The sequence below is a fragment of the Solenopsis invicta genome, chromosome 5, assembly GCF_016802725.1.
Source record: "Solenopsis invicta isolate M01_SB chromosome 5, UNIL_Sinv_3.0, whole genome shotgun sequence".
Lineage (NCBI taxonomy): Eukaryota > Metazoa > Arthropoda > Insecta > Hymenoptera > Formicidae > Solenopsis > Solenopsis invicta.
This window is the reverse complement of record NC_052668.1, coordinates 15,171,685-15,184,481: the sequence shown is the minus strand read 5'-3', so window position 1 is coordinate 15,184,481 and position 12,797 is coordinate 15,171,685. Positions and strand designations below refer to the sequence as shown.

The window sequence follows — 12,797 nt, the reverse complement described above, 5'->3', positions numbered from 1 at the left end:
GGGGAAAGATCCTAGTTGAAGGAAGACGCTGCTTTAATTATAGTTTCTTCATCAATCAGAAGTTAGCTAATCTGAATACATAAGTGTACGTTTGATTTTCTGGCGGAAAACAATTCTACCAAATTCTACACAAATAAAAAAACAAAAAAGCTAAAAGAACTTAAAAAAAAAACTATAATGTATTAAAATTCTAATTAGTTATAATTTATGTACGTATGCACTAGTTAAAATTATGATTAATTAAAATTTTGACTTATTACTAAAGTTGTAATAATTGAATAAACCGCGGGGCATGAAAGTTCAAACGCGAGCAGCGATGCCTAAATTATTTTCAATTGATTGTTAAAATTAATACATATCGTTTTGAGTCATCTCAGTGTTTTATAGGAATTATAATTAAGAATTTGCACATGCAAAAATGCTTCAATAATAGTGATTAAAAATGAAAAGATTTTTTTTTATGTTGATAAATATTTTATATGATGATTTGTAACAGACTATAGATTCTAGTTTTAAAAAATTTACTTTAGAAATTAATAATGGGATTTTTATCATTTTATTGAAATATTTGTACAAAAAAGAAATATTAAAGAAAAAAATTGTATGAATGTGCAATATTACATGATCTCTACTACTAGGTTTTTATCTACTACTAGGACACGATGAACGATAATACGTTAATGTAAAAAATGCTATTAGTTGCGTTACAAATTTTTGTTACAGAGATCGCAACAGCATAAAGTACGACGATGATGTACGCAAGACCTTAAACAAAATTTTATTTTAATTAAGTCATTGCACGTATACACTCTATATAATAATTACGCTTACCGTATTGAAAGTTATATATGATAATACAACCATTTTGCTCAGTCTTAACATCAATGGTGTTTTACTTTTCATCATCAGCATTATGAGAAGCTTTCTTGCTGCTATTGGCATGTTATACCACTCGGTATTATATCTATAAAATTTGCAAGAAATTTTAAAATTGTGTTATGTATTCGTTGCTATATCACGTTTTCATAGATTTGTGCTTTTGCAAATGTGCAACTTCTAGTATTGTACAAAACATACGCGGAATCAAACACTTTTTCGCTGGAATCTATGACTTTTTGACCCTGCCAATTTTCAAAGAATACGTTAAATAAAGCTCCGTTTAAATAAGCTATAGGTTTTAAAATGCGATCAATGTTTCCTATGTCGTTTAACACCTATACGATAATGATACATTAGTAAAACATTAAAAAATATAGTCAAATTAATTAGTTTTACCAAAGTATTATATATAATTTGTATCAAACGTAAGGAACATATCTTAAAATTGTTACAACCATAAAAGAATTTTTATCAGCCTGTACCTGATATAATAGCAAACTTAGAATAAGTATAACTAATCCCATCTGAATAGAGAGAGATAAACTATATATTGACTCCACGATAGCAACAAATCTAGTATAATGTACAAATATGTTACTTTTATTACTATTGCTCACATAAAGATAATAAATACTAAATATCTGAACGTATACTCACTGGATCGATTCCGTATGTCTGCGAATACTGTACACGACATTCGAGTAAGATTTGTCTTTTGACATTGTTAATTTGTTGTTATTGAATTCTAACGCGATTTCCAATCGGTATCTAAGCTCAATATTATCGCAAAAATGTTTAAAAATGACTTTTGGAACAAATATCATTGCGAGAAATAAATAGTTCCGTTATTCGTGTTGGATATGAATTTTTATAAAAAGCAGTTTATTTAAATCGCGGTCTCTCATTAGACTTACCTCAGAGCTGCGAACAAACCACAACAGTATTCGATCACTGTTAGATACAGAACATCGAATACAGTTATTATAAACGTGCTTATAAAATCACACATTCCGGCATGTATAAAAATTGGAACGTAATACGTGTTTATATCAACTATGTAATTAGCGCGATGTGGTAGTCCTATCTGGGAATTCGGCACTTTATCTGATAATTCATCAGTCTTGTTGAATTCCGTGTAGAAAATTTTTGCCGATAATGATGTAAGAACATAAAGGACGCTATGGCCTAATAAGAAACCTAATTTGCAAGAAAATTTTCATAATTTAGTGTTATTATCATCAATAACTGTACAATAATTTGACATTTTCTAAATCGTCAAATGTTATCAAAGATATTGTCATATATGCCAAATGATATTCTAAATCATTTAGGAATTAAAACTTAGGTATAAGTGTTTTCGAAATTTTGGTATTTTTTTATTGTATTATGTTATTGTAATAAGTTTAATTATATTTTTAAAATCACCCGTATAAGCGCAGCCGAACTTTCGCCCATATTCCGCGTGTGAATTGTATATCTTAGTTTCCTCGTCCGACTTTGGGGAAAGACAGTATTCTTGCATTTTTATTAGAAGTATTTTTATCTATTACTTGAAAAAAATTTATTTTAATATATAATTTTTTCCTCTTAACTTAATGCTACTTTTTTTATCATTAGTTATTCATTTATCGGTAATACAAATAATGCCGATTTTATTTACACACCTGTGGCAATGTATACATCGTACTGATTATTTTACTTAGAGCTACCAAAGTGTAAAATAACATCGGTATCGCATTGATTAGTTCATAGGAATCGTCCCAAACTTCAATTATACCCAATATCTGTAATTTTGATTACATCTCAGAGATGTTAAATCTGACATACATACAATAAATATTTAATTCAAATTTTGTTGAGAATTACATTAATTATGTAAAATGCATTTAAATGTAAATATTTTTTATTTTGCGAAACAGCAATAGATAAGAAATATTCAATTTCTCCACTTTTTGGAAGATAGGACACAATAATAGACGCTAGTACACGCAATCAACTATTTGAAGATAGTGCACGAAAAGTAATGGCTAGAAGTATTAGCTGGAAATATCTTGGAAATTTCAGTAATTAGTTTAAATTCTTTTTTCATTGTAAAAAATGTTGGCTATTAAAAATATAATACGTGCTGCAAGATACAACCTTATTACATAAAATAAAAGGGTACTTAAACAGTAGTTAAGAAAATTGCAGCTATTCCGCATCTTGTACGCGCATAAAACCGCACCTTAGAATTGTTTATGAAACATTGTCACATATATTCTAGCAGTAAATATTTTTTACTGTAGCTGTTACATTTTAATAATTCTTAAATTAAAATCCGACATTGGGTATTCCCTATTTTAAAGACACATCTTAGTTGTCTACATTTGAGTGTTGAGTCTAACTCTTTTTCAACAGGATACCTCCTTTTTAACTTACCTGGAATATAAATCCAGATCCAAGCAACAATATTAATAAAAGATACATTGCGTAACGTCTTTTTCGCGAATAGAAAGGCCACAGGCCAGTGATACCTAACAGCACTCGAATGATATTATAGTGCGAATTTTGAAAGAACTGATCAATATCATCCATTCTATTTCTTATCTCTTACTGCTATTGTTACAAAAGCGAAATTCAGTATCTATGTAGAATTTCAAATTCACTGTGAGGTATAGCTCACATCAATCTCCTATTGAGAATTCTGTTTAATGTCGATTGTCGTAAAATCAGAAATGCATGTGGCTGACATGTGTAACGTATTCGTGCCACAGAAACCAAAACCATTACAAGATTATCTTATGCAAATTGCGTAATTATATGAAGAGGGGGTACAGCTAAACATACAGAAAATGTTGTTTTAGCGAGTTCTACGCAGACTAGAGATGAAAATTTTATTCGTATATAGAGTCTATTTAGACTACTACGAAAAGACAGTCGCTTCGAAATTGGTTACATTAGAATGGTCTTGTGATGTATAAACTTAGCAAAATTGTATTTTATTGCTCATTGCTATTTTTAAAAGATTTCTGTGTTGTTTTCTATATATATATATTTTTTTATTAAAGGCGCAAAGAAAATTGCAAGATTATCAGCAAGATAAAAGTGCAAGTATAAAAACATAAATGTTTTTGTATTTATTTATTTTTTCCTAAATAATTGTTGTTAGACGAACACACAGTGTTTCGCATTATTTGAACAATATAATATTATAAATTGTTTTTACATTGTTAATAAGTTTTACATTTTTCAGAAGAGAAATTTCGAAAATATTAAATTGGTCATATATCCTAAGATTGAAATACAAAATACAAGAATATGCGTGGAAACGAAAAAAAAAATAAAAAGAAGGAAATTGTGACAAACCGTGAAACTTGGAAGAGGAAGAATCATTTCCAATGCTCAATATACTTCGCAACCATGTGCTTCTCAATATCATTTACTTCGGTAACTTGTATGAAAAATTATATGTGTGTTACATAAAAATTTTTTATGATGTAATTGTTTTTGTTTTATATAAAATATTTGCACGATTTAAATTGAATTTATTTGGTAATAGTTACATGTTTTAACTTACGTAAATGTTTACACGTTATAATCGATTACTTCTTTCTTCTACATTTTTGGAATTCTATATGTAATTTCGGTAGCATTGATGGTTCATAAGATGACCCAGATGATCTGTTAATCACTTTATTTACTTATAAAAAATATTGATATCTTAAAATTTCATTTCTTTAGAAATGTATTTTTGTACTGCGCGGTTTTCTGCACATTTTCATTGTATCGCACATTTGTAACATACAATATACAAATAGAGTCAAAAACTATGAAGTACGTGTATTCGTTTGTTATATAATAGATTATTATTAAATATTTATAATTTATTTGTCGAAATTTTAGCACATACAAACTTTCTTAATAATAATAGCAATTAAAAATCAAAAATTTTTTTTATCAATAAAAAATACTTTATATGATATTTTTTAACATTAACATGCACTTCCTATTTTAAAAAGATTTTTTTTTTACTTTAGAGATTAATTTCTAGTTTTATTTAAATATTCACATAAAAAAAGCACTGGAAGGAAAGTTGTCCTATGAAGGTGCGATCTTATAAGATCTATTTATATTGTACTAGAGTGTGATAAATAATAATATATAAATATTACTAATTATATTCAAAATTTTTATTATAAAGATCGCAGTAGCATGAAGTATGACGACGATGTACGCAAAACCTTAAACAAAGGTTCATTTTTATAAATGTATACGTTTCACGTACATTCTATAGAATAACCACACTTACCGTATTGAATGTTATATATGACAATAAAACGACTTTACCCATTTTTAGCATCAATGGTTTTTCACTTTTTATCATCATTATTATGAGAAGCTTTCTTGTTGCTATCGGCATGTTATACCACTCTGTATTATATCTGTAAAATTTGATAAAAGTTGTAAAATTATGATATGTATTTACTGCTATGTCGTTACGTTTTTATATGGACTAGTGTGACTCGTGCTTTTGCAAATGTGCTATTTTTAATATTATACAAAACGTACGCCGATTCAAACACTTTTTCGCTGGAATCTATGATTTTCTGGCCCTGCCAATTTTCAAAAAATACGTTAAATAAAACTGCGTTTAAATAAGCAGTAGTTCGTACAACGGTATTAGCGTTTACTTCTAAGTCGTTTAACACCTGTATGGTAATTATAATATATTAATAACATGTAAAAAATATCGTTAATTAGATAAAATGAAATAATTTTTTTTAACTCGTAAATACATAATTTGTATGCGACATAGAAGCACAACCTAAAATTGTAGCAGTCATAAAAGAATTTTTACATCAGACTATACCTGATACAGTAGAAAACTTATAACAAGTACGAACGATCCCACATGAAGAAGAAGAGATAAACTATATACTGATTCCACGATAGAAACAAACCTAATGTCACATATACGAATATATTACTTTTCTTTATATTCGGGCAAGGAGATGATTTTGTACATGCTTGTTAGCATCAGAATTACTAAATTAATTGTCAATTTAGTTCTGTGATATTACTCTTATGATTCAATTTACGAGCTGTATTTGAAACCAAAAGTAACGACGCATTTTAGAGAATTAAAAAATGTATTTAAAATAGTACTAAAAATATTTTTAGCACTAATTGTAAGATCTTGTCAGGACCATCTATTGGCCATCTTTCTTGATTAAAATTATATATTACTTCCGTTACTATTGCTTACATCAAATTAATAAATATTAAATATATATCTGAACGTATACTCACTGCATCGATTCTGCGTGTCTGCGAATACAGTACACGATATTCGCGTAAGATTTATCCTTTAACGTTCTTAATTTGTCATCATTGAATACTAACGCAATTTCCAATCGGTATCTAAGCTCAATATTATCGTAAAAATGTTTAAAAACGGCTTTTGGAACACACATCGTTGCGACAAATAAACTGTTCTATTACTCGTGTTGGATATGCATTTTTATAAAAACCGTGCATTTAAATCGTGGTCGCTCATTAGACTTACCTTAGACTCGCGAACAAACCACAACAGTACTCGACCACTGTTAGATACAGAACATCGAATACAGTTAGTAAATACGTGCATGTAAAATCACATATGGCGGAATGTATAAAAATTGGAACGTAATACGTGTCTACATCAACTATGTAATTAGCGCGATGAGGTAGTCCTATCCGGTAATTCGACTCTTTATCTGATAACTCATCAGTCTCATTGGATGGCGTGTGGAAAATTTTTAATGATAATGATGAGAGTAAATAAAGAACACTATGGCCTAATAAGAAACCTAATTTGCAAGAAAATTTTCATAATTTACTGTTATTATCAACACTAACTGCACAATGATTTGATATTTTCTAAATCGTCAAATGTTTTCAAAGATATTGTCATATATGCCACATGATATTCAGAATCATTTAATAATTAAAACTTAGGTATAACTGTTTTCGAAATTTTTGTATTTGGTTACTGTATTATATTATTGTAATAAGCCCAATTATATTTTTAAAGTCACCCGTATAAGCGTAGCCGAACTTTCGCCCATATTGCGCGTGCGAATTCTGTATTTTAGTTTCCTCGTTCGACTTTGGGGAAAGACGATACTCTCGCATTCTTGTTAGAAGCACTTTTATCTATTACTCAAAAAAGATTTAAATATGATAACATGTAATTTTGTCTCCGAATTTATTGCTATTACTTTTAGTTGTAATTGTTATTGGTTATATAAACAGTGGTGGTTTTATTTACATACCTGTGGTAATGTGTATACCGTACAGATCATTTTACCTAAAGCTATAGTAGTGAAAAATAAGAACGGTATTGCATTGATTAGTTCGAAGGAATCGTGCCAGACTTCAACTATACCCAATATCTGTAATTTCGATTACATTGCACACATTGTGTAACAAATATTTAATTTAAATTTTATTGTGAATTACATTAATTATGTGAAATACATTTAAATGTAAATTTGTATTAGATAAAATAGTAATAAAATTTAATAAAATAATAATAATATAAGAAATATTCAATTTCTCTATTTTTTTCATGGATAGAATGCAACAATGAATGCTAGTGCACATTGAAAGAAAAAATTATTAAATTTTAATAAATATTTATTTGAATAGTTACAATGCAATATTTACTTATTGTAAATAAATATTTAACTCCATTAAAAAAATGATAGTTATATTAGTCGTTTTTGTACTAAATAAATATTTATTTACATTTAATAAATATTTTATTGCAACTATTTGAACAAATTTTTATTCAAATTTATTAATGCACGCAAGTCATTATTTGAAGGTGGCACTTTTTTTTAACTTACCTGGAATATGTATCCGGTCCCCAGCACCAATATCATTGTGAGATATATTGCGTAGCGTCTGTTTCGCGTATGAAAGGGCCACAGACCACTGATACCTAATAGTATTCGAATGATGTTGTAATGCGAATTTTTAAAGTACTGATCAATATCACTCATCCTGTCATCTCTTATTTCCCGCTGCTATTGATACGAAATTCAGTATCTATGTAGTATTTCAAGTTCAACGTGAGATATAGTTCGAATCAATCTTCTATTGAGAATTCTGTTTAATGTCGATTGTCGTAAAATCAGACATTCATGTGTCTGGCATGTGTCTCGACAATACATTCCGCGAAAACCAAAACCACTTTCTGTAAAGTCACGACATTATGTAAATTGCGTAATTATATGGAGAAGGGGTGCAGCTACATAGAAAATGTTATTTTCACGAGTTCGACGCAAACTGAAGAGATATGAAAATTTTATTCGTATATAGAGTCTGTTCAGACTATTATGAAAATACGATATGCAGTCGTTCCGAAATTGGTTGCATTAGAAAATCGGACCTGCAAGGTATAAGTTTATTAAAGGTGTATTACATTGTTTTTCCATTTATAAAGTTTTCTCTATATTATTTTTCTATTAAAGATGCGAAGAAATTTTTTTATCAGAAGATAATACTGCAAGTATAAACGTAAAAATATTTTTAATTATTTTAATTATGTTTAATTATTTTCTTGTAAACCAAGATAAAACTAATAAATAATATTTCGTATTATTGCATATTGCTATTTTTAAAAGTTTTTCTGTATTCTTTTTTTATAAATGTACAGATATCTTTTCAGTACTGAAAAATTACTTATTTTTTATTTTTTTGAAAGAATAATAAATTTGATATTTACATAAAGAATGTGTTTATTTGATTATTTATATATCAAATTTTTTTTTTACACACACACAAATTGTTTTGACTTATTTAAAGTAACTTTTATTAAGGCGGCTCTCAGGCCCTATATTATATTTATATTATTGTTAATAATTTTTACATTATTCAGAAAAAAATTTTGAAAATTCTAGATCACGGTATTCTAGATCCCGAGATTGAAATGCGAAACAGATGGATGTATCTAAAAAGAAGAAAACTGATCGGAAAATAAGGAAATGATCGCAAAGGAAATTATGACAAATCTTATTGCATTGAAGAAGCTTGGAAGAGAGAGAATTATGACCTTTCCCAACAATCAGCATGCTTCGTAGTTAAGTGCTTCTCAGTATTATCGTATTCAAGAGCTGCCTTATATCGTTTACTTCGGTAAATTGAGCCAAAAGCCGTGTTATTATGTGTGTTAAATGAAAATATTTCGTAATATAATTATTTTTTTTTTTGTATACAATATTTGCACGATTTGAATTAAATTTATTGGATAGTTATATGTTTTAACTTACGTCAATGTCTACAGGCGTGTGTTATAATCGATTACTTTCTTCTTCTGTTCTCCACACATCTATACATAATTTCGGAATTACTAATGGTTCACGATACTTCACGAGATAAATCAGATGATTATATATACATGTATAAAAAATATTGACGGCTTGAAATTCCATTTCCTTGAAATGTATTTTTATGTTCCGCGATTTTTTGCATATCTTTTTTATATTGCACATTCATAGCATACAATATACAAATACTAGAGCCAAAAACTTTTTATACGAAGTATATACATGTATTTGTTTGTTATAGATTATCATTAAATATTTATAATTTATTTATTGAAACTTTAGCACATGCAAAGTTTTTTTAATAATAACAGCAACTGAATCAAAAGTATTTTTTACACCGATAAAAAATATTTTATATGATTGTTTTTAACAGATTGACGTGGATTCTCTATTTTAAAGGATTTTCCTTTACATTTTAGAGGCTAAAAAAAATTTTTTTTTTAATTTTATTAAAATTTCCACATAAAAAGAGCACTGGAAGGAAAGTTGTTCTATGAATGTGCGATCTTATAAGATCTCATTTCTATTATACTAGAGTGTGATGAATGGTAATATGTAAATATCACTAATTGTATTCAAAATTTTCATTATAAAGATCGTAGTAGCATGAAGTACGACGAAGATGTACGCAATACCGAAGATGTACGCAATACCTTAAACAAAGTTTTATTTTTATTAAGTCGTTGTACATACGTATACATTCTCCAGAATTGTACTTACCGCATTAAAAGTTACAAATGACAATATAACGATTTTACCCATTCTTAGTACCGATGGTCTTTCACTTCTCATCATTATCATTATAAGAAGCTTTCTCGCTGCTATCGGCATACTGTACCATTCTGAGTTATACCTGTAATTTTTACAAGAAATCTCAAAATTATAGAATTTATACTTACGCGTTTGCTATTTCGTTACGTTTTTATGATTAGTATTCGTGATTTTGCAAATGTGCTATTTCTAATATATAGAACGTACGCAGATTCAAACACTTTTTCGCTGGAATCTATGATTTTTTGACCCTGCCAATTTTCGAAAAATACGTTAATTAAAAGTCCGTTTAAATAAGCAATTGGTTTTAGAATGGCACTAATGTCTTCCGTGTTGCTTATCACCTATACCGTAACAAAATATATAAACCAATTAAATATACTTAATTTAGTTTGATTAATTTTTTGATAAATGTTTTGTTAAATAATTTGTGTATGCCTTACGGTATACCCAAAATATTTAATAAAATAAAAATATGTTCAAGAATCGTTACAGTCATAGGAGAATTTTTATCAGGTGTACCTGATATCCCAGAACACTTAAGATCAGTACGGTCAATCCAATATGTATAAAAAGTGGTAAGCTGTATATTGATTCCATAATGGCAACAAATCTGACATAATATGTACGAATATAATAAGTCATTATTACTCTGCTCACGTAAAGATAAAATAGCAAACGTCTAAATGTATACTCACTGCATCGTTTCCGTGTGTCTGCGAACACTATACACGATATTCGCGTAACATTGATCATTCGTAGTCGTCATCGTCAATCTGTCGTTTTTGAAAACTAACGCGGTCTCCAACCGATATCTAGGCTCAATATTATCACAAAACTTTTAGAAACAATGACTTTTGGAATAAGTGTCTTCGCAACAAGTAAATTAGCTCATTATTCGTTTTGGACTCTTTACAGAACCCGTGTACTCAAATCGTGATTGTTCATTAGACTCACCTCAAAGCCGCGAACAAACCGCAGCAGTATTCGACCACTGTTAGATACAGAACATCGAATACAACTAGTAAGAATGTGAAAGAAAAATCACATATAGCGCAGTGTATAAAAATCGGAACGTAATATTTGTCTAAATCAACCATATAATTGACCCGATGAGGTAGTCCTATTTGTACATTATCTGATGTTCCATCATCTTCTTTTGACTTTGTATAGAAAAGTCTTGTCAGAGCTGTCGAAAGTATATAAAGAACGCTATGGCCTAGTAGAAAACCTATTTGGTAAAAAGTTTTTATTATTAATTTACGATTTAAAAAATGACACAATATCTTGATATTTTATAAAGTATCAAATGTTTTCAAGCATAAAGATACTGTAATATACCAAGCGTTTTTTTAAATTATTTATGAAATAAAATTTATATTAACAATCATAAGAAACGAAATTTCTTCATGTAAACAAATTATTTAAGATTATAAATTCAAGAAGATTTGATATTCTCACTTATATATGAAACAATGAATTATTGATTTGATATTAATTTTTTTTCTGTGTACATATGCTTGAAATGTTGTCTCTGTTACGGCAGTATTATTGTTAAATCCGAATATGCTAAAGTCACCCGTATAAGCGTAGCCTAATTTTCGTCCGTATTGCGCGTGCGAATTCTGTATCTTGGTTTCCTCATCCGACTTTGGGGAAAGACAGTGTTCTTGCATCTTGATCAGAAGTATTTTCATCTGATACTCGACAAATATTTAAATATGAATATAAAAAATATAATTATCATTTTTTCCCAATTGATTGCTTTTGTTTTTATTCTAAAGTATAAACAAGGTTGTCATTTATATACCTTTGGTAACGTATATACTGCACAGAACGTTCTGCTTACAGTCACTATAGCAAAAAATAATAACGGCAGAGCATCAATTACTTCAAAGGAATCGTGTCTGACTTCGATTGTACCTAACATCTGTATTTTCCGTTGATTACATTACACACGTCATGTAACAAATAAAATTAGAATGGAATCGTAATAATTAAAACAATTAATAAGTAAATTAATCGTAAATTACATCAATCAATTACATGTACGGTAACGCACGCAAGCAAATATCATATTTAAGGATGATAGGACGTTTCTTTTTTTTTTTTAACTTACCTCGAATATAAATCCAGATCCGAGTATCAGTATCATTGCGAGATATGTCGCGTAGCGCCTGTTTCGCGTATGAAACGGCCATAGACCACTGATGTTTAATAATACCCGTATGATATTGTAATGCGAGTCTTGGAAAAACTGTTCGATATCACCCATTCTGCCTTCTATCTTTTGCTGCTACTATTACAAAAGCGAAATTCAGTCACCATAAAGTTACGTATCGGTTCCTTATTGAAAATTCCGTTTACTGTTCGATTGTCGTAAAATCCAAAGTGCATGTCTAATATGTTTATCGATAACGTATTCCGTGCCGCCAAAACCAAAGTCATACGTTGCAAAGTCGCAACATTATCTTATGGAAATTGCACAATTATATAGAGATGGGAAACAACCATATTGAAAATATTATCTTAATGGATTCGACACAGACAGAAGAGATATGAAAGTTTTATTCGCAGTTAGAGTCGGTCTAAAGCTTTGTGTCTGTGATGCTAGAAATCGTTCCGAGATCTTAGACGGAGAAGAAATTGGCTATTCGCCTTTGAACAATTCGGCGAATTGACTTAATGCTGTTGGTCAATTCTATATCCGTCTCAAAGCGATTTCTAATATCGTGGACACAAGGCGAAAGATGAAATTGTTGCAAGAAGACTGCAGAATAGCTGTTTACAAAATTA

At 29.0% G+C, this 12,797-nt stretch overlaps 3 protein-coding genes across 4 annotated transcripts; all 3 read right to left on the bottom strand.

Moving 5' to 3' along the window:
• Positions 1-451: 451 nt before the first annotated feature.
• LOC113004873 (odorant receptor 63a-like) lies at positions 452-3,609 on the bottom strand. Its single transcript, XM_026139444.2, has 9 exons — positions 3,298-3,609; positions 2,544-2,663; positions 2,305-2,422; positions 1,794-2,076; positions 1,537-1,647; positions 1,362-1,452; positions 1,078-1,214; positions 832-964; positions 452-765 (listed from the first exon to the last, which is right to left on the bottom strand). Exons 1-9 carry the CDS (start codon positions 3,451-3,453, stop codon positions 718-720), a joined length of 1,197 nt encoding a protein of 398 aa, XP_025995229.2. The 5' UTR covers positions 3,454-3,609; the 3' UTR covers positions 452-717.
• A 659-nt stretch (positions 3,610-4,268) lies between these two features.
• Positions 4,269-9,309, bottom strand: LOC105193357 (odorant receptor Or2). Of its 2 annotated transcripts, XM_039450044.1 has the most exons (10): positions 9,174-9,309; positions 7,749-8,293; positions 7,173-7,292; positions 6,936-7,053; positions 6,425-6,707; positions 6,169-6,279; positions 5,729-5,819; positions 5,428-5,567; positions 5,168-5,300; positions 4,269-5,099 (listed from the first exon to the last, which is right to left on the bottom strand). In XM_039450044.1, exons 2-10 carry the CDS (start codon positions 7,902-7,904, stop codon positions 5,052-5,054), a joined length of 1,200 nt encoding a protein of 399 aa, XP_039305978.1. In that variant the 5' UTR covers positions 7,905-8,293; positions 9,174-9,309; the 3' UTR covers positions 4,269-5,051. The 2 variants fall into 2 exon arrangements, with proteins under 2 accessions (XP_039305978.1, XP_039305977.1); XM_039450043.1 differs by lacking the exon at positions 9,174-9,309 and having other exon boundaries at positions 7,749-8,441.
• LOC105201546 (odorant receptor 67a) lies at positions 8,625-12,751 on the bottom strand. Its single transcript, XM_039450045.1, has 9 exons — positions 12,121-12,751; positions 11,812-11,931; positions 11,581-11,698; positions 10,959-11,232; positions 10,700-10,816; positions 10,524-10,614; positions 10,209-10,345; positions 9,953-10,083; positions 8,625-9,867 (listed from the first exon to the last, which is right to left on the bottom strand). The coding sequence occupies exons 1-9, from the start codon at positions 12,274-12,276 to the stop codon at positions 9,818-9,820; spliced, it is 1,194 nt and encodes a 397-aa protein (XP_039305979.1). The 5' UTR covers positions 12,277-12,751; the 3' UTR covers positions 8,625-9,817.
• Positions 12,752-12,797: the final 46 nt, after the last annotated feature.